At 46.8% G+C, this 24,363-nt stretch overlaps 1 protein-coding gene across 2 annotated transcripts in view; it reads left to right on the forward strand.

Moving 5' to 3' along the window:
- GOLGA3 (golgin A3) overlaps positions 1–24,363 on the forward strand; it is a 244,995-nt gene that overhangs the window by 134,889 nt on the left and 85,743 nt on the right. For both annotated transcript variants that reach the window (XM_086942740.1, XM_086942739.1), the window contains exons 12-17: positions 1,570–1,647; positions 1,735–1,998; positions 2,162–2,256; positions 21,391–21,607; positions 22,271–22,414; positions 23,071–23,268. In XM_086942740.1, coding sequence (XP_086798866.1) covers positions 1,570–1,647; positions 1,735–1,998; positions 2,162–2,256; positions 21,391–21,607; positions 22,271–22,414; positions 23,071–23,268 — 996 coding nt within the window. The remainder of the gene's footprint in view (positions 1–1,569; positions 1,648–1,734; positions 1,999–2,161; positions 2,257–21,390; positions 21,608–22,270; positions 22,415–23,070; positions 23,269–24,363) is intronic.

Genomic DNA, 24,363 nt, shown 5'->3' on the forward strand with positions numbered 1-24,363 from the left:
GACAGTCTTCCAACTTTTCTTCCCATGTTCAAACGAATTTCTGCGGTTTTAAGCTCTCACATGCATCTTTTTTTCCATAGCTCCAAAGAGGGGGTTTGCTGCGGTAACCAGTGCATCATTATCCTTCTGTTTGCCAATAACATAAATAACTTGTATGTTTATATTGGTTTTCACTCCTGTTAGGTTTCGGATGTAGCCATAATATACAGTTTGTTAGGAAATGTGTCATTGCTGTCACAGTCACCCTTGTCAGAGCGGTCACCACCTGTCTCCAGTAGTCGTCAGCTACCGGACTCGACTGTGGCATGTGCAGAATGCTAGTGCAATCCTTTTGGCAGAATGGGCAATCTCCCATCCTAGCTGGATCCATTTTGATTGTGTGGAGTAAGATAAACCCTGTGTAGTATTTTAAATTGACTGAGGTGGAAACGCAAATTACTGAAACACCACCCCGTAATACGTCGGTGCTTTAGACCATGAGCACAAGGTGCGCAGTTCTACAGTAACACTTTAAAGATATTATCAGTCTCACTCCCTGCGTGAGATTCTGCTAATTTAGCAAATGTCAGGAACTCTCCTATCTCTAGTGCAACTCTATGCCTTGCTTCGTCAAGGAAAATAAACATTTCCCCTTCATACATATTGCCTACTTCACAGCACCCCCTGCCCACCTTGAATACTGCATGCGGCTTCCATCTCATCCCTTGTACGATGGACCCACTTGTGGATGAGTATAGGAAGTTGTGAGTTATTGTCATCTGTACCCATCTGAGTTGAGACAACTAAGGATTCAACAGTCTTCATTCACCAGCTCATTTATCCGCTTATTGTATCTGTAGGCTGCACTGGGATAACCCTTTATTTTAATCAATGCTACTTTGCAAGGAGTAAAACCTTATTGCCTGAGACATGGAATGTATAACATGATCTTCTGGCTTCAACTCAGACTTTATGCCATCAGCGAGCTGCTAAATCTAAGTAAATCAAGCACAAGATCTTGGATTGCATTGGCTTTTTTAATTAGAAGAGTATTTACTGTAGCTAAATTGGGATAATCTCTTTTTAGGTGTTTGAGGTTTTTGGAGGAGACCCTTGAGGATTTCATTTTTTGGTTTGTGGGTGTGAGAAGGTTTTGGGTGAAACATTTGCTTGGGCTGGGGGGTGGAGGGGGGGTATTCCAAAGTAAGGCTTTTGTTTAGGAAGATGATAATGTTTGTGGGGTCAGTGTTTGCTTGGTCAGGCGATAAATGTGTTTGAGCTTGACGTTTACTCCGTGGAAGAATATAATATTGGGTGATACGTTTTCTGAGATTAACTGGTTTTTAGGTCATGCTTCTGCATGGATAAAACAAGATAATGGCCTGTCCAAGACCTCTGAGGCATACCACAGGAGTTTGGCTTTGCCAGCTACCCACAGCGGACGTACATTATGGTCGTGGAGGTTTGCAACATGTACTGGTGGCACACTGAAGTTTGTTAGGGGAGGTATAAACATGCATTTTTATGATGCGGCTGGTTGAATGGTGACATTCTGACACTGAATGCAAGTCTTTTCCCCTGCACTGGTAGGTGGAGAACCTGCAGCAGGAGAATGCTACGTTGAAGAAACAGACTCAGAAAGCGAAAGAGCAGTTCCTGCAGCAAAAGGTGAACACTTATCCTGCATCAAATGCATTGCAGAAGTGGGGAGGCACAGGCAAAGAGGTAACTTGTGCCGCTTTGCTTGTACCCTAGGTCATGGTGGAAGCTTACAGGAGAGACGCCAGCTCCAAGGATCAGCTGATTAGTGAACTGAAAACCACCAAGAAGAAGCTGGACTCTGAGCTGAAGGAACTGAGGCGGGAGCTCATGAAGCTGCAAGGCGAGAAGAAGGCTGTGGAAATGGACTATGCAAGGCTGAAAAAGGATGTGGTTGATGTCCGTCAGCAGATGGAGGAGCTGGAATCCCATCTACAGGCAGCACAAGACGAGCGGGATGAAATGGAATCTCAACTTCAGGTATGTCTAAAATGTGAATCGTGTATGAAGAACACGTTAACATGTTTAGGTTTCTGTTCATACATGCTTTCATAAAAAAAAGCAAAATTAATTTCAAAACATCTCATCAAATGAACCAGGATGTGTAATGTTTCAAACCACTGTTTCCCTTTCCTTTACATAGTCTTTGCGGTTTGATCGAGATCAGCTAACATCTCTTACTCAGGAAAATAATTCTTTAAAGCAGCAAGTGGAAGAAATGCAAACTGAAGCCAAAAAGTAAGTGCTCTATCACTGTCTTCTGTGCTTATTTTGTACAGTCATGATTTAAAGATGAAGTCAAAGCAACAAACTGCTCTGGGCTCCGAATAGCAGTACATCAGTTAATATTTGTATTCAGATGTTTTTCATTAAATATTCAGATGTTTTTCATCAAATATTATTTTGGCTCTACTGGTATTCCCAAATACTGAATTTGTGCAGCTGTGTTAAAGTATCTTACGCATAGATTAATCACTTGATTAAGGGTGTACACTGTGGTCACCCAAGGGGTTGAGGGAGACAAAGTACTATTTCCCATTGCTCATGGTACCACTGGGACACAATTGCTTTACCAAGTGATATTGTCCTATTAGATACCGAAAGCAACATTGTAATTGTCTTTTCTCCTTTGGCACAATTTAATTACATTTATTTTATGCGATTTACTGCCATTAGGGATAGCCACCTGGCAGAAAGTAACAGATAGGATTGACTCTTTTCAGAAAGTAAAGTGAGAATTTAAAACATCACTTATAAAAGCAAATCAAGAAGAGGTAGGTAGAAGTATAGATTTCTAGAAAGTAAAATTGAAACCTGGTGTGGGTGTCCCTTGAAGTGAGGGTTACGCTAGAGTGCTCTTGGCAGCTGGCATACAATGCACAGACAGCTTTTAAAGTACTGTAGTCAATACGTTGTTTAGCAGGTGCACAGACAAACAAGGGTGAATATTCTACTGAAAAACTGGATTTTATTTTCAAATTTGAAAAGCAGTGTTCTAAGCATTGTGTGTTACATGGGTATATCTCACAGACACTTAACATTAAAGGGTAAGGTAGTAATCCTTGTAGGCATTGTAGAGTCAAGAAAATATTGCACAATGGACAACTTACATGGGTCTGACGGTTATGTAAATGTTGACCAACACATCATTCATGCTAGGTAACCTCACTGAGTGCCTCGAAATTGAATTTTAATTGTTAGTGACATAACTAGGTGAGGGTTGATTGTGCCTGTCTCAGCTTAGTATTTTGGGATTTTTGATGGATGGATGGATACCTGTAACTGCTGATTCCTTATTAATATCAGCATAATATTTGTCACTCCTCAGGCCAATTTACCTCTCACATAAATTGTGCTTTTGGAGGATATTGGTCTGGTTATTCTAAACTTTGAGACCAGATACAATATCTCCAAAAAAGAGTCTCCTCCAGGGGCCTGTTGGGCTTTACAGCACGAGGAGCAAAGCCCAATGATGAAGCATTGCACCTTTTGGTGGGTGAGGGCTCGCGCTTCTAAAAGAAGACTCCTCTGCTGACCTCAGTAGGTTATTTTCTGTTCTGCTACTCTTGTTCAGAGAAGTTGCAGGTATGTCAAGATTAACTCTCATTTTCGATCCCAATCTCCTACCAAGGAATCAATGCCTCAAAGGGCGCAGTGCAACACTTTTGCCTGCTGGAGTTCCCAAAAAGGCTCTCTTTCTGAGACATATTCCTCCAAGAGTGAAGCTCTGGACGCCAGCGTGTCTCCCCGCTTCTACCTCTCCTGCCCCAAGTTCTGAAGGTGGTCAGGAATGGCTGGGCTCAAGTCATCCTAGAAGCTCCGGATTGGAGCAGCAGAGTGTGGTACCTGGAACTTCTGGGTATTAGCATCTGATCCGATCAAGCTGCCGCTTTGGGAGGATCTTCTGTCGCAGCAGCCGGGCAAGGTCCTGCTCCCATGTCTGTGCAGTCTATACCTTCATGCATGGAGATTATCTAGCACCCTTGTTTAAAAGACCATTTGTGGGGGCGCGTCCAAGATGGCGACCGCATAGGACGTGTTTTGCGGTCGCTCTGGCCCGCCGTCTACTATAGCCTTGAAATCGCACTCCATCCGCCGTCTTCAGAGGCAGGGGACACTCGCATGGTCTAGCCGGCATCCAGACACTGTCTACCGAGTTCCTGGACGATCGTTGCAACCTCGGTAAGTGCAGAGGGAGACCGCGTGGTTGCAGAGCGCGTCAGCGGCGAGGTAGTTCGGCTGCCGTGGAGTGGCCGAGGACCAGAGATCGAGCCCTCCTCGGATACTGAGGCCTGCCTGCGGCTTATTTGAGACGACCTTCGCCCGCCTGGGGATCAAGGTACTTGCCTGCGCACAGCTCCCCCCACCGCGGTGAGGATCTCTCTCGGCGTGGGCCCGCCCTGCGGGGAGGCCGGGCCGGGGGTGGGGGGGAAGGGTGGCGGGGGGGTGGAGGGGGGGAGGCTGGGGTCAAGACCGCGATGCTTCCACGCAAAGCCCCAGCAACTGAAGCACAGCGAGCCCGCAGCTACTCATCTGTTCCCGGCTGATTATCGGTGCAGAGGCATACTGGGGGCGGGGGGGACTGCGGGCTGAGCAGCGATCGAGGTTAGTGCTGCGCACCCCCTGCTGTCACCTGAAGCCGCCTGCGAGAGTCTGTGTCGACGCAAGGTGGGGTTCGGCGCCTGCGGACTATCGCTAGTAGAGGAGGCAGGGACGCCCAACATTCCCACAGGGCCTGCCTGAAGTGGGGCCTGTTCCTGGTACCACCCCTCGCCAGCCCGGCTTGCTTCGCCCACTTGCTGGCTCTCTTCTTCCGGGCCTGGTCTCCCGCCACGCGGGATCGGTCCCTGGCAGCGGCCTAGTATATAGGGCCAGATTGCTGCGGGAACATCATCGTGCCAGCCACAGGGGAGACCCCCAGACCCCTGGGGACACATGAAAGGGACCTACTAACACCCGACACAGAGTGTGCGGCGGGGGGACCATCGTGTGAGATTGTTGCTGCTCTGGGGACGATAGAGCAGGCCTGCAGTGAAGCACGCCCCATGCTCTGAGGATTACTTCGACCTGCCTGCACTGCCGGACAGTAAGAATGCCCTAGCCTGCGTTGTTGTCTCCACAGTGGAGTGGTAGGCCCTGGCGCTGTGCATCTAAACCCCCAGCGGCCCACGCCTTAACACACGCTACACAGGCCTGCAAGCAGGACCTACGAGTTCCCCTACAGGAACAGAGAGCAACCCTATACCCGCCAGCGGAGAACCCCTCTGGGCCTTATTCATGCACCCCTGGCGCCTGCCCCACCCACGTCCCAAATATCTACGCGGCCTCAGGTGTTCCTTGGCGGCGGAGGCCCATCATACAGGAATTGCCGGAATATAGGCCCCCATGGTGACGGCGCGACTTGAAAGGATCGCTCTGTAAAAGACATGCTACAGGCCAAGACCGGGAGTCAGGGAACGGAGGCGACAGACGGAGCAGACGCACCAGCCACGAAGGCCTTCATGGCCTCGCTCTTCTCAGCACCTCAAGGAGGACCTCAGGAACTCTTAGACCAACTGGCAGTGGATATCCGTGAGGTCCGCCACGATGTCTCCGAAATAGGAGACTGGGTTGCGACGTTGGAGGAGCACGAAAACTGGCACGACGTAGAAATAGAAATGATGCAACAGGAAATTCTTATTCTCAAAGAGCAGCATATTGAACTGCAGGGGCAGGCGGAGGACTTGGAGAACCGCTCACGCCGTAACAACGTGTGCATCCGAGGAGTGAGACAAGGAGCGGAGGAAGGTGATATTGGTGAATTTGTCCAAGCCCTTTTTCGACATATCCTAGGCCTGGAACACTCAACTGCGATCCAAATCGTTAGGGTACATCACACCGCGCCACCACCGGATATCCTAGCTTGTGTTCACAATTTACAACTAAAAGAACTTATCCTGCGTAAAACCAGGGACACGCAACCTCTACAATTCTGCGGCCTTACTCCACTGCTTTATCAGGACCTTTCTGCGGTTACACTGCTCAAATGACGAGAATATTGGCCCATCGCTCAACATCTAAGGGAAAAAAAGGATCCCCTATGTGTGGAGCCACCCCTTCTGCATCTTTTTTAAATTTGAAGGGACACTATGCCAATTGAGATCTTTACAAGAAGCCTCCTACCTTTTAGGTCTTCCTCCTCCGGCCCCGCCATGTCCAAAAAAGGCATCAACCTCCAGGAACAACAGACCAGACCGTAGGCAGGTACAAAAGGGGGTGGTGATGGACGGAGCATCTGAATCAATCAAACACTCACACCCAGTCAAAAGATCTGGGTTTAATCCATCATCGTTCTTTAGCCCACTCTGCCACCCCAGTTCAGACATGGCTATATGCAAATCAGTCTGACACTGTGCCTCATTTATTTATTTATTTATTTTTTAAACTTATAAAGCGCAAACAAATACAACGAATGGTGTCTCGGCGCTGAGCAGACAGAGAGGTACCTCCTATGCATTATTGAGTGAAAAGCCAGGTCTTCACTTGCTTTCTAAAAATCATCAATGATGGGCTGCTTTTTAGGTCTCGCCTGGGAATACGCATCCGAAGGATGCGGTCCCAGGTGGAGAACTATAGCTAGCTGACGTGGGGGAATGACGGACAAGAAACTGCCACGCGCTTCTCTCCGGCTGGATTCAGCTGCGTGCACGCGCACCCACACTCACGCATGCGCACATCACAGCCACACGCATACACAGCACTCACGCATGCGCACATACACACGCATACACAGGCACACCCCCCGTCGCCGCCGCACCTACACTAGCGCACCTACACGCATACACAGAGACCCCCCCCACACACACCAGCCCCTCTCCTCCCGGCTCCACTCACCGGTGTCTGGCGGGCGCTCCCCGGGTCTCCAGGCTCCTTCCCTTCCTCCGCAGCTGCGGGCCCGCTGCTGGACAGAAGGCTTCTCTGTGGCCGGGCGGCGGTAGTGCTCGGCGGGGCTCTCTCTCCACATGGGAGCCCCGCCTCCTCAGTGCGCCCGCTTCGCCCCGCGGGTCTTCACCCGGTCCCCCATCTCGGGACCGGGACTTTAAGGGAAACAGTATCCAGGGCTCCTTCCTGGTCACGGGAGCCCCAGGGCCGCAATGCTCACGCCACTTCCTGCTGCCGGCTCCTCTTCCTGGTTACACGTCAGGTAACCAATCAGAGCCAGCAGCCAATCAGAGCGCGGCCCGGGAATGACGTCACAGAGGTGTCCCGCAGTACCGCCCCCGGCCTGCCTGACTTCCTGGTCGCAGGAGAATTGTCATTCTCCTGATTGCTGTAATACCAATAGATAGTCCTTGACTTACATTTTCTTTACCATAATAATAGTATTCACCAGTTTTGAAAGTTTCATCTACTTTTAGATTGTTAATCAGCTTTCTCACGAATGCTGTTCCTACTCTAATAGCGGTCCCCAGTTCTACTGCTGAACTGGGTGTTATAACGCAGTCTCCAGTTTTAACATTTCTGTTAATGTTGTATTAGCAGATCATCAACTTCACCATGCATTTCCTGTTAAACTGTGATAGCAGGCTTCAGTTCGACTACTTTACCATTTCCCATACACTCGTAATAACTCTCTCCAGCTTTGTCATTTCTCTGACTACTGTAATCACAACCACAAGCTTCCCAGGTTGTTTGAAACAACAGTAGTAGCAGTTCTCAGTCTGGTTACTGTCCAGGCCAAAGACTACCACCCCCAAGTGCGACCATTTATTTGACTGATGGAGCACTAGCTGTCCCTTGCATTCTGGCACTTCTGCAAAACCAGACTTGAGCTTCACCATTTGCTGGGTTAATATTGGAGTCTACATCCTTCCTGTATTCCTAGAAGCTCTTTCTTGCTTCTCGTTACAACTACTAGTTTCCTGTCTCAATTCGACTTCTGAGGCTGTGGAGTGGTTCCATGTCCTTGGGACAATTTCCATTAAAATAATCCCAATGTTTTAATTCTGATCAATTCAACTCCAGTCTTCTCTACTGGTAAGAGGAAGAATCGCTCGAATGGCACCTTTAGTGCTGTAGAAAACTCTCAACTAAACACATTTGAAACAGGTTAACAGGTAGCTTTCCTATGGCCATCTCTTTGACTCTGACCTGTGAACCTGGAATTCACCCCTCTTGAATTCTGACAAATGCCTGCATTCAGCACTTTCAAGGGGGAATTCATCTGATAACAAACAGCAAACTCATGACACCTCTTTCCCTTTCCTGCCCATTCTTTATGCTGGCATTGCAGCATTACAAACTAGGGGGAAAACCCCCACTTGAAAACAGCGCACAGTTCTTGACCTTGTTAACATTACTGTGTATTATTTAAAGCCCGTGTTGAATTGTATTCTACCAATCCCTTAGTGCAAGAACAAAAGCACTGATATGTACATTCCATGACTTCAAACTTTTTTCAGAAATATCGCACTAGTAATGCATCTAGGGGCACGTTTACTATTTCTTTGTACTGGGTTTGTGTCACAAAATTGGTGCGAACTGAGGCAACATGTTTATGTTGAATTTACTTTCTAGAGTAAAACTTGTTTTGTGCTCGAGAGATGCCTGAAAGTAATGGAAAGCAGCACTCTTTGCTGCTTTGAACTAGATTGTGTCAATGGGGTGTTGCAAGAGTGACACATGAATGTTCCAGGCAACCACCTATGGTTTTTGACAAAAGGGCGTTATCTATTAATAATAGTAGAAATTATTTTTTCCGAGAAAAAAATGCCTTTTTCAGGCAGATAATAAAAAGAAGAAATGTTTTCATTTCTTCAAACTTTTCCTACTTTGCGTGTGTGCTGCACTGTACAGCACACATCCAAAGTGAGAAAAGTTTATTTTGTACTAGAAAGGTATCATACAGTACAAAACATGGGCATGAAACAGATACCTTGGCACGTTGGTGCAAAGTGTGTGTGTGGCCCTGCGTAGTCTGATTGTGCGCCTGCACTAGGGAGAGAACACAACAGCACCACATCTGGAGGCAGCATGAACACATTAGCTTGTGATATTAGCCACGTGACATTAGCAATCTCAGTTCAGGCTCTTTCTGCTTAAACAGGTTATGGCGATTTAGGGAAGGAAGGAAAGAAAGACGCTTCAGCGTTTTCCCAGTCACAAGATAGGCCTGTGGAAGTAAAGTACCCCTGAAGTGGGATGCCAGGTCTACCAGGCAAGGGACCGCCTAAAATAGGACCCTGCTGGAGTCCATCTGCTGAAAACCCATCTTGTGAGAGAGCTGGGGGCGGAAGAGCGAGTGCTCAGCGAGGGAGGGCCGCTCCATATTAAGGCATCTTTGGCATCCCCAAATATTTATCCTTCTCTTTGTGCCATGTGTAGGTCTCAGGCATCTGCAAAGCCTCCACGCCTCCAGATGTTTGCACATGTTTGCAGCCTGTGGGGTGACTACAAGACCCACTGACTTGAAGAAACACATCCTATGTGATGCTAAGCTGCTCTGCTCATGCATTCAGCACAGTTTACACAGGGCATCTAGGGGAAAGGAAACAAGTCGTTTCTCTCTACCTTTACATCCCAATGCAATACCAACAATCCCCAGGGATGGGATTTCTAAAGCGTTCCTATTTCCTGGATGTCTGGCTGTGTTTTTAATGTTCAGTATGATGAATAGTTTCTTGGTGTCTGGTTAGATGGTGCTCTCCACAATGTCCCTATGCCTTCTGATCTCTGATTGGCTGCACGTGCTTTTGGATTTCAAAGTCTGTAAGTGTTTCTTTCTTTCAAGATCTCTGGTTGGGCTTTGAATTCCAAACACTATTTTTATTGATATCTGGTTTGGGTTCAAATTCCAGTGTGTTCATTTATTTCGTGATTGCTGGTTGGGTGTTAAATCTAACAATCAGTGGCGTAACACGGCTACCATCGCCGATCAAGGCAAACCCCATCTCGCACCCTATCGGTCAGTTCAGCCCCCCCCCCCACCCCCATCAGTCAGTTAAGCAGTAAAGAAACAGCTATAACTGGCGTGCAGTAGCCACTGCATCTAATGCACTATTTATAGCTACCCCCTGGCAGCAAATGCCTTTGTTTCTTCATGTCTGACTATGACAGAATGCCCTTTTTTAGGTCGAGCGTAGCGATGGACCTATTGTGAGCATGTTCGGATGAATGTGAGACGGCGTACAGGCACGAGCGTCTCCGATTTGCCCTCGAGGGCGCGCACGGCGCCGCCGTGCAGATCCCATGCCTCAGATTCATAGCCTCACTCACGCATGCACACACAGACACACACTGCATATATATATATATATATATATATATATATATATATATATATATATATATATATATATACACACACACACGCGCACACACACACATGCACGCAGCCACCCTCTTAGCGAGTCCATAAGAAGAATACATGGCTGTTTACAATTTACTGCTTTCAGATGCCATTTCCCCAATTCTGAAGTAAAAGTTTCATCTGCCATACCGCCTTCATCACTTTCTTCCAAATACACTTGTGAAAGTATCTACGGCCAAAATGTGAGAGGTAGCAAACAGTGTTTTACACGAGAAAAGTGATGTGTGCAAGTTACATACAAACACAGGTACAGTGATAATACTGCAATAAATTTAAAAGCAAAAACATAAATAAAAGGCATTGCCATTTACAATGCCAATAGCTCTAACTTTAATAATGTGAGACCTATTGCATTGCAAATGCTTGTTATATGGTGGGGCAAGGTATTCCAGAGCTTCGAGGCAGCTACCAGGAAGCGTCTGTCTCCCCATGTAACTGTTCTCACCCGTTGAATGCAGAGGGATGCGGATGAGGCAGATCTTAAAGCTCTCTTAGGGATATACACCTGCAGTGATTCCCTAAAAAAGTCAGGTCCTTGGCTATTCAATGCTTTGTAGATAATACATAAAGCCTTGAATTTTGTTCTCTTTTTTACTGGGAGCCAGTGTAGTTGGTAAACGATGGGGGCGATGGATGCGAACTTGGGAGTTTTGGTCAAAATTCGTGCAGCAGCGTTCTGCACCATTTGTAACTTTTTGAAGACCTGCTCCTGGGCATTCAGAAGAAGCCCATTACAATAGTCCACCTTGGATAACACCAAGGAGGACATAAGGGTTTTCCCCGCAGACAGGGGAAGGTAAGGTAGCAACTTTTTCACTTTTCGTAGCGTGAAAAAAGAAGAGGAGACTACTGCATTTGCATGATTGGTGAAACTTAGTTTGTTATCAAACAACACTCCTAGGTTTCTGACCTTTGAAACTGGGGTGGGTGGGTTACCCATCTCAGGTGGCCACCAGACCCGGGACCAAGATGGTTTTAGGTCTCCAAACACCATTACCTCGGTCTTATCGGGGTTTAGTTTTAGACAATTACTGTCCATCCAGTGACTAATGGCTCTCATACCCATCTGAAAGTTGGTTGCTACTTCACTCCCATTTTTATGCACTGCTAACACCAACTGAGTGTCGTCGGTGTACGAAGTCACTCCCATTCCATGGATTTTAATGACCCTCGCCAAGTTCGACACATAGATGTTGAAAAGTGTCGGACTTAGCGAGGATCCCTGGGGGACTCCGCAGGGCAGCACAAACGTGGGTGAATAGAAGTTCCCCATCTCTACCGACTGTTCTCTATTAGACAGGAAAGATGCCAGAAGCTCCGCAGCTTTGCCCTGTATGCCCATAGCTGTGACACGGTCGATCAAGATGTTATGATCAACCGTGTCAAAGGCCGCTGAGAGATCCAGCAAGATCAGAACTGCCGTGCCACCCTGGTCCATGATCTGTCTGATCTCTTCAGAGGCCTTTGTGAGCGCCGTCTCCGTTCCATGTCCTCTCCTAAACCCAAACTGGGTGTTGTCTAACAGGTTGTTATGATCAATATAGCTAGCCAGCTGTTTGTTTATAACTTTTTCAAGTATTTTAGATGGAAATGGGAGGGCTGCTATAGGGCGATAACTTTTTAATTCCAAGGTGTTAAGGGTGGGTTTCTTTAGAAGTGGCTTTATTATAGCTGTTTTCCATCTTTGAGGATAATTTCCTGATTCGCAGACGGTACTGCAGATGTTCTCCAGGATTGGAGCTACCACATCAGATGTTGATTTTAATGATGGTCGGTGGACAGGGATCCAGAGGGGAACCCGACATAGTTGTTTTAATGAGATCTTTTATTTCTGACAGTGAAGGAGGGAGGAATTCATTCAGAGAGGAGGATGCGAGTTGTGCGTTCTTAAGGCTATCTGATGGTTCCCCTGTCGTGATGTTATTGAATTTATCAAAGATTTCTGTGACCTTGGTCCTGAAAAAGTCAGCCATTTGATTGCAGAAATCTTGGGTAGTCTCTGTAGTATTGGCTGTTGGTATAGTTGTTAATGTGGCCACTACCTGGTATAGTTGCTTACTGGAGTTCTGGGCTTTTTCTATCTGTTCACAAAAATATTTGCTCTTTTCCACTCTTAACATCTTCCTGTAGCCTGATAGCGCTTGTTTGTATTTTTCTTTATCGTTGTTGTCATACTTAACTCGCCAGCACCTTTCTAGATTGCGGCATTTCTGTCTTTACGATCTTAAAGGTTCAGAGAACCAAGGGGCTGATGGTGTTGCACGGTTTGGGTGCACTTTCTTTAGAGGCGCTACTTGATTAAAGGTGTCTGTGAGCCATTGGTTGTAGTTGTTTGCTGCTATCTGAGAGTCTAGCACTTTAGATGGTTTGTTATTTTCTAGTTTCTCGGATAATGTTTTTATATCTATATTTTTCCAGTCCCTGCAAGACCTATATTGCTTTTTTGCCAAGTGTTGATTTTTATGTTTTTTAACACTGACATAGAAAACCACCACTGCATGATCTGACCATACAATAGGAACAACAGTAGGCGGGGTAATGGCCAGGTTGTTCGTGAATAAGCCGTCAAGAACATGACCTGCTTTGTGCGTGGGTGAGGTAACTAGCTGGTTTAGGCCAACGGCCTTAAAATCCTCAGTAAGGCTCAGGGTATCTTTGTCTGTTGTGTTCTCCTAATGAAAGTTAAAGTCACCGAGTATTGTGAAGTCGGAGGCTTCTGGCACTGTTTCTAATAAAGTGCTAATAGATTGGAGAAAAGGCGCTCGGGCCGCTGGGGGGCGATAGAGCAGAACTCCATTGAACATTTGAATGGGGGACAAAGTGATAGAAAAGGATAGTGTTTCTGCGGGAATATTATCTGGAGTTCCTGTTTTTACTACTAGTTCTAGCCGTAAAATTATGGCAAGGCCGCCCCCTTTTTTCCCTGTCGGTCTAGCTTGTCTGACAATGTAGTAGCCCTCAGGGACGGCTGTCACAAGGTCAGGGTCGGAAGCCAAGTCGGCCGAGGTCTCTGTTATAAACAGAACATCTAGTTTGTGTGCTGATATTAGTTCGGCCACATCTTCCCTATGTTTACACATAGATCTAGCATTCACCAGTGCACATTTAATGCGTGTGGCCTCTGGTATTAGTGGTATCTGAGTAAGGGAGCGAGTGGATGTAAAATTGCAGTTTGGGCAAACTATATGGGACATGTTAGAACATTCTTCTAGGTTGAACTGTGGGCATTCGTCCAAAACCATAGTGTTTTTAATATCTAACAGATCAGAGGAAGAGTATTTTAGTAACTTACTGGGATGGCGTGGTAACCGGCCAGGGAATTGGGCGCTGGGCGCGGGTCCAGCGTGGACTGGCGCAGACTGGCACCCCTTTGGCGCGGCTTCGGCGCGGAGACGGCGCTCCCGCTGCGCTCTACCGCTGCGCTTCCGGGTGGCCATTTTATGTCCTGTGCCCCGCCCCCAGCTGTAACACTACCTCCGTTCGGATTGGTGAGCCAGCGCTGAGGCTCAATGGAGCTCACCCTGCCCTCCACACAAACGGCACAGAGCCGCGGTGGAACGGGGCTAAGGGTGCAAAGGATACAACAATAGTGGTGAGTTTAAAATTTTAAAAAGATTATTACCAAAAACTGTACAATTCGTAGATCAATTGCATCTGGTAAAATACGTTTTTAAAATCAAGCCGATTTCAGCAGTTAAGCGTTTCACACTGGGCTTCGGTAGCATGCAGAGGAGGGTCCCTCGCAATCTGCACAAGCTCTTTAGCATACCACACAGAGAGCTGCCACCACTCTGCTAGTCAACGGAGCTGCCCAGTCCCGCTTCTACTTATGTCCTGTGCCCCGCCCCCAGCTGTAACACTACCTCCGTTCGGATTGGTGAGCCAGCGCTGAGGCACAATGGAGCTCACCCTGCCCTCCACACAAACGGCACAGAGCCGCGGTCGAACGGGGCTAAGGGTGCAAAGGGTACAACAATAGTGGTGAGTTTAAAATTTTAAAAAGATTATTACCAAAAACTGTACAATTCGTAGATCAATTGCATCTGGTAAAATACGTTTTTAAAAATCAAGCCGATTTCAGCAGTTAAGCGTTTCGCACTGGGCTTTGGTAGCATGCAGAGGAGGGTCCCTCGCAATCTGCACGAGCTCTTTAGCAGACCACACAGAGAGCTGCCACCACTCTGCTAGTCCTCATGGGAACAGTCCAGCCCGAACTGCCATGCCATGTCTTCCCTGGACCGGAAACAAGCTTCCGAGGACCGGTTTCTGGCATTCCAGCCGTCTTCAGCCCGGCTTGCTTGAATCCAGTGGCAAAGTGTGCAAGGGACTCACGTGTGAGCATACCCTGCCACACTCATGGAGGCCAAAAGCGGTACAAAAGGGGGTGGTGATGGACGGAGCATCTGAATCAATTAAACACTCACACCCAGTGGGCCCAGATCTCTGTACTGGGGTGAATGTATGACATTGTTCTGCAGTCTATCCATCAACTGTGGTTTTTGCATCAGACCGTAGGCAAGCCCTCTTCACTGCCCCATGGTCCGGACGCAGAAGCATGAGCGAAAGAGAGGGAAAACGTCCTAGCCTCACTGGCCGGCAGCCCTGCAATTCATCCCTGCCTGACACTCTTACCTAGCTCAAGCATGGAATTCTCAACTCAGACGGGCCAGAGGGCCGTCACCTTTTTGTCTTCATGGACCTGAATCGTCACCACACCCGGAACTGTGTTACCTTGACGGACATGTGTCATCCCCGCACTGTTGCGGTTTTTCCCTTTATGATACTGAAGCTGGCCGGTCCAGGATCGGTCTTGCAATGCCTTTACTACTCAGGTTGTTTTGTTCTTGGGGTTGTTTTTTTCTCTTTTTTGGGTTAGGGTGGGTTCTCTCCTCGGTGAGTCCTTTTATCAGCTCCATACATAACAACCGCGGACACCTGCCCATTTTCATCCTCTTTCCACCTGGGTGCAGCGCGTGCTCCACCAGAGCTCACCCAACCCCTTCCCTCCCGTCTGGATCTTAAAATAGTCAGTCTCAACGTCCAGGGTCTTAACTACCCAGTTAAGTGAAAGGCGGGCTTATCCCTATTGGAAAATTTGGGGGGAGAAATATGCCTCATCCAAGAAACCCACCTATTACGAACCGATACCCACCATTTACAGCACAGTCACTTTCCTCACCAGTTCTGGTCCTCTACAAACAGCAAACGAGGAGGGGTGGCCATCCTAGTGGCCAAGCATTTAGGGGTTCAGTAATGGGGCCCGTCTCGGAGATTAAAGAGTGCCTTTAACGCTGCAACTCCAATGAGGCTCCTCCTCCTGCACTATTGCTTCTATCGACTCCCCGAATGATCGCCCAGAGAAATTCTTGCTAGAGGCCTGCTCTGAGGTGTTGAAGTCTCCTGATCCCGTGGTGATGGTGGGGGCGACCTTAATCTCGTGATGAACGGGGGCTGGATCGTTCTGGTTCCCGCACCGGGTGCGCAGGTGCTCTATCAGCAAAAGGAGGTGAGCGGATGCGCGAAGCTGGGATTAGGGATGCCTGCCGCTGCTTACATCCAGACAAGAAGGATTTTTCATATTATTTGGCCACAAACAAGACATATGCCTGTCTTGACCTAGTTACCCCAGCTGCCTGGGCCTTGGTTACAGAGTCTACCATTGAACCAAGGTCCCTCTCTGACCACGCACACATTACCCTGTCCCTGCGCTTCCCCCCTAAGCGCTCTGCTTCTGCCCCCGCTCTGGCGTCTGCAAGACTCACTGCTTAGGTCCCCAGAGGTAGGTGCAGGCATCAGGCGATGTATTACGGACTATATAGCATCTAACGACGAAAAGACACACCACTCTCCTCGGTATGGGAGGAGCTTAAATTAGTAGCGCAAGGAGCTCTCATTGCTAAGGGTGCCAATGAGAATAAGATAAGATGGACGAAACGCGCAGAGCTAGAGGCTAACGCTAAAGAATTAGAGACCATATATAAAAGCACGGGTGCTCCCTAAATATGGCGGCAGCTAGAAAAAGAGCGCCTTCAGCTCCGACATCTGGATCTCGACGGAGCCTAACATGAAGTGGTTCGCATGAAACACAAGTACTTTGTTGGCTCCAACAAAGGAGGCCGCATGTTGGCGAATTGCTTTCGCAGCCAGCAGAAGGCACACTCTGTTAAAACGCTACGCAGTGAGACTGGTCAGTCCCTCACCGGTGATGACCACATAGTGTCGACATTTCGATCGTTTTATCGATCCCTCTATGCTGCAGATCCCTCTCTGCGGCCTGATCCCACAGACTACCTCAGAGAAGCTGCGGTGACACCTTTGCCTGCAGGCGAGGCTGACACCATGGAGGCACCTATCCGAGTCGAAGAAGTGATCTCTGTGATCGCCCGGCTGAAGTTACAGAAGACAGCAGGGCCTGGCGGCTTCAGTGCCCTTTTTTACAAAACCTACTGCGTTGAGCTTGCCCCATTCTCCACACGCTTGTTTAATTCATTTGCAGACACCGGGTCCCTCACTCCCTCTATGCTGCAGGCTTCTATTTCGGTTATCCTTAAACCGGGTAAGGACCCGGACCTTTGCAGTTCCTACCCACCGATCTCTTTATTGAACATAGATGCACAACTATTCTCCAGTATATTAGCATATAGGCTAAACCCCCCATATTCCGGGTCTCGTTAACCCGGATCAGTCCAGTTTTTTTCCGGGACGGTAATGTGGAGACAATACCAAACGCATTTGTCACCTTGTTGATAAGGTGTAACGGTATAAAGAAAAAGCCCTTCTTCTAGCGATTGACGCGGAGAAGGCGTTTGACCGTGTGCATTGGTCGTACCTCTTCGAGATTCTCGAGTGCTTCGGACTGGGACCACGGTTCCGACGCTGGATTGCGAGCATTTACAGCGCCCCTCAGGCGGCTGTCCCAGTCGATGGGTTGCTCTCTGATCACTTTGAGGTAGGGCGAGGAACACAACAGGTTTTCCCCCATTTCCCCCTGCTTTTCACCCTATATATGGAGCCTCTGGCCCAACAACTCTGAGACAAACCCCTGGCACGAGGCATCCCATTTGGCTTAGACCATCACCTCATTAGTTTACACACAGATGACCTTATTTTTTCAGTTGCACAACACCTGTCCTCTCTGCCGACTATTGTGGATGACCTCCAGACATTCAGTCAGTTCTCCAGATTTAAAATCAATATGCAGAAATCACAAGTACTTAATCTCACCGCGAGTCAGCCAACGGTGGAGGCTCTCCGGAACCGCTTTGCCTCTGACTGGGTGTCAGAGTGAATTAAATACCTCAGGCTGGGCCTTCACAAAAGTCTTGCAGCGGAGGTGACCTACTCTGCTCTATGTCATTGCCTTCCCCTGTCATGGTTTGGGCGACTATCCGCGGTTAAAATGGATGTTAACATGCTTTATATCTATTCCAAACACTACCACTAGAGCCTCCGCCACACGCCCTGTGACAGATACAATCGGCGATTGAGGGCTTTGGGGCCCGCTCTCAACCCGATTACAAAAAACTCTATTTCAACGGCCTAAGAAGAACGGGGGTTTAGCCTTCCCTAATATCACTCGATACTTTCACGCCTCGCATATACGTTATTTGGTGGAGTGGAATTGTCCCATGACTGAGAAATATTGGGTTTTCATGGATCAGGCAGTAGCGGGCCATCACATCTGTGGCGATGCCTGGATGCCAAAACTGGCCTGTTCTTGGGGACTCTATTCCTCACCAGTCACGCTTCCCACAATGCTAGCATGGGGCAGGGTTTCCCGGAGGGCCAACCTGACCACATTCCCTTCTCCCTTGACCCTGCTTTTCTCGAATCCCGCCTTTCCGTCGGAGATGAATATCGGGGCCATAGCACGTTGGGTTGAAGGGGGTTGTAAATGTCTAGGGCACTTATTTGACCTTCAAGGCCTTATCCCGTTTGAGGAACTACAATCTGACTATAATCTGTCCGCCACTGATTTTTACTTGCTCTCCCAGATGATACACTGGATCTCTGAGGCTGAGACGCGATCCCTAGCTTTTACGACCGATGAAGCCATTTGAGAAATGAATAATTAGCAAAAAGGACGACAAAAGCCTTCTCTGAAATCTACTCTTTCCTTACCACAGCCCTCCCTAGGGCTCACACTGCCGGATAGAAACGTTAAGGGGACAGAATTAGGGCGCACGTTGTCTGACAAGGTGTGGGAGGATGTGTTTTTATCAAGCGCACCACACTACATACTCCTCGAGCCATACGGAAACAGCTTTCAAGATTGCAACATATTAATATTATACCCCTGATAGACTTGCCAAATGGCAATCGCAATGTGACGGTCTCTGTTGGCGGGGATGTGGCAGCCCCGGGACACTTCACCTACTCTGGCATAACCCAAAACTAACCCGCTATTAGGAAAAGATACTAGACGACATTGATCTGGCCTTCAACGCCTCCATACCCCTGCTCCCTGTGTACACTCTCTTAGGCCTCCCTAATGCTATAACTGTTCCCCTGCGCTCTCTTAGGGGGCGGTAAATGGTGCTTGCATTGAACGCTGCACTCAGGGTTATACTAACATGGTGGAAATCGGACAAGATACTGGAGCACACACACTGGTTACACCGACTATGGAATCTCCTAGCGATGGAGAAGCTTTCAATGGCAGCAGCGGGGAAGAGTAAAGAATATGCCAAAACCTGGGCCCCTTTCTTAGCTATTTTCTCCTCCGAATTCTGAGAATGGACCTGCCCACAATACCTCCGCATCCTAAAATTAGGTCCGGATGACACCACTATCATCCCATAAGAATGTGCATCACTGGTCCCCTTTCTCTCCCTGACGTGGTGGACCTGTTGTAACATCCAGGGCACATGGGCTGACATGTATCCTTCCTTTGTTTTGCTCACTGAGGAGAAAGGTTGGGGGAGGGATGGGGTTATGTTTTGATTTCTTTCTCATTTTAACATTATTTCTTGTTTCGTTCAGTGTTTAAATACGGAATACTACTCAGAACCTATTGCCTCGGTGGGTCGCCATACTGTTGCCTTGGCCTCTTGTTTTCTTAACTGGCATGAGTGCCCGCCCACAGCACTGCCAATCTGTTACTTTCCCCCCCCCCCCTCCCCCCCCCTCCCCCCCCCCCCCTCCCCCCCTTAAGACGCGACCGGTTCTGATGGGTTGTAGACGGCTTGCTGCATTTAACATTGAGAGGCCCTACTTTTATCATTGCCTTGCTTGTACAGCCAGATTACAGCTAGCCGGCCCGCTGGGTTGTAGGCGACTCAATTCTGTTTCTCTGCTTCGTATTCCGTCAATTGAAAACAGATTTAGTACTAAAAGACCATTTGTGATGTGTTTTCTTAAAGGTTTAGTGCATATGTTTCCACCTTAACTTTTTTTGATGCTGAGTTGGGACCTTAATTTGGTTCTCTTGTTACTTATAGGTGCCCCATTTGAGCCAATGTACAGCTGTCCTTTGTATATTGCTGTTTCTTAAAACAGTGTTTCTCATTGCGATAACTTCAGCGAGTCACAAGTGAACGGCAGGCTGTCTGTTCAGCATCCACACGCCACCTTTTCTTCTCAAACAAACTGTAGTTGAGGACCACAGCAGTAATTCTGCCGATGGTTGTGACTCTTTTATGTCGGCCAATTCATCACTCTTCTGGCATTCTTTTCTTCGCCTCACCCTTTGAAAGAGGAGGACTCTATCGCTGGCGCCACAAAGAAGCCTTGAGTTTTTTAATCAATCATACCAAGAACCATCGGGAAAATTATCAGCTCTTTGTGTGGTTCTCTGGGGAAAAGAAGGGAAACGCAGTTCAGAAAAGGACTATATCGATAGTCCTCTGGATTATGATCTGCTGTGGATTGGACAAGTAGCAGCCTCCAGCGGATCTGAGGGCTCCTTCAACCAGAGCCAAGGGTGCTACCACTGCGTTAGCATGCAGTGTACCTTTTTCAGACATCAATCAGGCTGCAATGTGGGCATCAGTTTACACGTTCACAGGTCACTACTGCCTTGATATCCAGATCTGGTGGGAGGGACACTTTGCCCATTGGGTCCTGCAGGACTCTTTAGTTTGAGCCATTTCACTTATCTATCACTTTTGGATGTACTGCATTGTTCTATTCACAAAGTGAGAAATTTGGATTAAGAGGTATCCCTCAAATAGCAAAGTAATGTAGTTGACACCTGAAACCATAACATACCTGGTTTAAATGAGTAGACTTCGTGTGTTTGCATGCATGTCTTAACTATTAACAGAGGTCCTAGTCTGCTCCACCCACTCTCCCTATAGAGTTTCAATTTGCACAAATGTGTGTTGAGCTGAGAAGAGTAAGCAATACAATCATTCCCTTAAAGGATGTTCTCTGCGTTCTTTGGCCTTGCACTGTTTGTTGGCAGGTAGACTTTCATTGCAGTATAGAGCTATGGCTCCTCCATCAAACATTGATCGCTGAGACGTGCACGTATAGGTAATGGATGCCCTCTTAAAACAACCGCTCCAACAAAGAGAGGTGTGTTCTTTCCACCAGGCCATCCATCTTGAGATGTTCAACTGGGACAGTGTGAAATGCACTCTAGTATGTTTTTTCTTGTTTATTTTCAGCCTATATAACTGCAGTGTGGACTTGTTGAAAAGATAACCTGGAATACAGTAAAAAAAATACAGCATGTAGGTCTCATTTCAGTCTCGAAGCAGTAGTGGAAGCATAGATTAGGGAAGAAGCAGTAACAAGACATCAGACCTGAGTACTTTTCAGAAGGATCAGAGATGCGTTTCTCTTGGTAATTAGTTCCAGGTTCTGGTTCAGGCATTGTTAATGGGAGCGAATCCTGCAGGCTGGAAAGAAGAGTAATGTGAAGTTTGTGTAGTTCTGGTGCAGTAAGGCTGGATATTGCAGCCAAGATTGGCACTGATCTACTGAAATAAAGTACAAAGACTCTGTAGAGCTTGTAGTTGTGTGAACGTGTTTGCAAGGAGGACTGTGAAGTGACTTTAAGGACAATCATTTCCTTTTAGAGCCATCACAGAGCAGAAACATAGAATGAAGCGTCTGGGGACTGATCTGACCAGTGCCCAGAAGGACATGAAGCTGAAGCACAAGGCCTACGAGAATGCAGTCGGCATTCTCAGCCGCCGGCTCCAGGAAGCTCTGACAGCCAAGGAAACTGCTGAAGCGGAGCTCAACCAAATGAAAGCTCAAGTGACCGAAGGAGGAGACAACCAGGCGTTTCAGGTAGGTAGAGAATTTATCTAAAGCTTTCTTCTGAATGCCGTGCTAAGGAAACATTATGAGCCTAGCTTGTAAGACTGCGTGAAGGTATTAAAAATATTGTTGAATTAAACTGCTGTGTTAAGGCTGTTGTCCTCTAATATGGTGCAGCCATATCAGTTAAAATTAAATAACAAAATGTTATATCATCATGTTGTAAAGTACCGAAAGCCGCAGTTGGTCAGGTAGCGTCCCTTATATTCGCTGCTCATCAGCAGAGAGATTTTTCCATATTCATTTGGATTTTTTTACAGAACTTTTAGGGATGATATACGAGGGAAACTGGTACCCTGACAGGGCAGGCATGCTTAAAATATTGCTGCTCTTTTCTTGAATATGTTCTGATTTAGCGTATCTGATGTTCTTCTGTCATCTTGCAACTGTTCTCCCTCTGTGAGCTTAAGCTGATTGAGGGTGGATTTAAAAGCATATGAACCCAATGCACATTCTGTAATGGCAGCAATGGAATCCGGGGGTGCAGACTCTAAAATCAAACCCTATGGCTTTGTTAACATGCAAGAGCAAGGTGATTGACATGTAAGTGCAGGGGTTATTGGGGTCACAATCTCATAGAATGGAGTCAACTGAGCTTCCTCTTTAACCACACTGTGTGCACTTTGTGTGCAGGAGAAGGTCCGAGGCTTAGAGGCTGAGCTGCAAGCTGTCAGTCAGAGTAAAATGATGCTGGAGAAGGAGCTACAGGAAGTGATTTCACTCACTAGCCAGGAGCTGGAGGAGTATCGAGAAAAAGTTATGGAGCTCGAGGACGAGGTAACTGCATGTATCTGCATCTGTCACACTCACGGTTTCTCTTTTCTTACCTGCTTCATTTTTTTTCTGTTTTGATGGCAATGCATGCAGTGTTTTGTACTCACTTCCCTCATTTCTATTCTCATTATGTTTTTTCATTCCGTCTGTGTACAGGGTATGCTGTGTTCTTTCAGTTTCTCTAGTGTGTCTCGTTTAAATTTGGGAGTGGGCAATTTCCTTATCTGATCTTTAGTAGACATGGTGTTTTCCAGCTGTTTATGTTTTGTATAATGATTGGTAATGGTGATTGCCAATTTCTAAGAGATCTTTGATCCGAGAACGCAAAGCAACTGATTCAAGGGGAGAGAGCAGTCTATGTCCAAGATGACAAAGGCATGGCTAATACACCACAGCGTCTCCCACAAATACTTTTATTGAAATAGTGGACTGTCCTCTAATGCAAGAATCTTGTTTAATGTCAATGTAGATGTTTGTAATACATACTTCTTCAGAAATGAATCCGATTTAACAACTGGTGCCGAATAGAATCGAACACCATTGTATTTAAACTTTTGTCACCAATTAACCAATCAACTAAAATTTATTATTTCATGGCTTTAATTAGTTTTCCCCATAACTTTCCAATTTGTTTGCTACTATGTGATTGAACGTCATAGCTTCAGGAATCAAGAGGGTTTCGGCGGAAGATAAAGCGCCTGGAAGAAATCAATAAGAAGCTCTCGCTGGAGGTAGAGCATGAAAAGGGGAAGCTGATGGGTCTTGGACAGGCTAACACTGCCTTGCGGGAGCACAACAACATCTTGGAGACAGCCCTGGCAAAGAGGGAAGCAGATTTGGTGCAGCTAAACCTTCAGGTATTTCAAGCGGCTGTGCGTTGTTGTATTTATGAATATACAAACATAAGAAAAATGTGTGTGCCCATCTATCGGCTGTTATTTAAAAATAAGACACAACCGTAACACTTAAGGTTTTTAGTGCATGTCGCTTGCTTAATTGATAATCCCAAAGTTCTAAGGGACACTAATTGGTGGTGGGTAATTTATAAGGAAAATCAGCAATTTGTTTTCTCAGAAGAGAGTTTCATTATTGAAGTTGAAAAGCTGAACTATTGACAAACACATGATCGAATATAAACCTGTGAGATGAGTGAGTACCTAAAAAAAATAGAATACTTTGAAAGGTGGCTATAACAACTTTAGTTGCATAATACATCTATCTTTTTGGATGGGGTGAAAGACAAACTGATTGAACTGCAAAATTATACAGGTGAGAGGTATCTTGCTTTTCATTGAATTAGTGCATTAATTTATCTTCACTGGCACCTACCAGTTAAGACTCACCGTCTTCAGTGTCTATGTGGCACTTTTATCTAGCATCATCTCTGCACGCATCAGCTCCATATGTACACAATTGATATATCTGGGAAAGAGCATCCAGTAACGAACTCCCCAAACCTAATACCACACTACAAGTAACTCCATATCCTCATGTAGCTGCAAGTAGTGTTCTGTGGGCTGCTTTTGTAAGCGTTTGCAGTTTTTATGTTGTATATAACTGGCTTTTCTGACCTTTTGTCCCAGATCTTACAACTTTTTCTGCATCTACATTTGCCTTAAAAACTTAATTGTCAAGGAGAAAATCCTAATTGCCAATCACAGAATCAGGGATTGTAATAGAGGCTTTCTGGTGCATAGAATCTGCATAGTCTAACTTGGGAACAACTAGTGATTACACTACAGTCTTTAGGTCTTCAATGGGGATGAAGGGTTTGCCTTTTTCTTTTTAGGTGTTTTAGGTGTTTCAGCATGTAGAAGGCACTTTCAGCAGAGGCATTAATATGCTCCTTCATACACACGATTGACTGTCCAGTGTGGTTCCTAGTGAATTGACAGTCCATTTCGAACAGTGAGGTTATCAAGCCAGATATCTACAGAAAAGGATTTATCTTT

This window comes from Lissotriton vulgaris, chromosome 11, assembly GCF_964263255.1.
Source record: "Lissotriton vulgaris chromosome 11, aLisVul1.2, whole genome shotgun sequence".
Taxonomy (NCBI): domain Eukaryota; kingdom Metazoa; phylum Chordata; class Amphibia; order Caudata; family Salamandridae; genus Lissotriton; species Lissotriton vulgaris.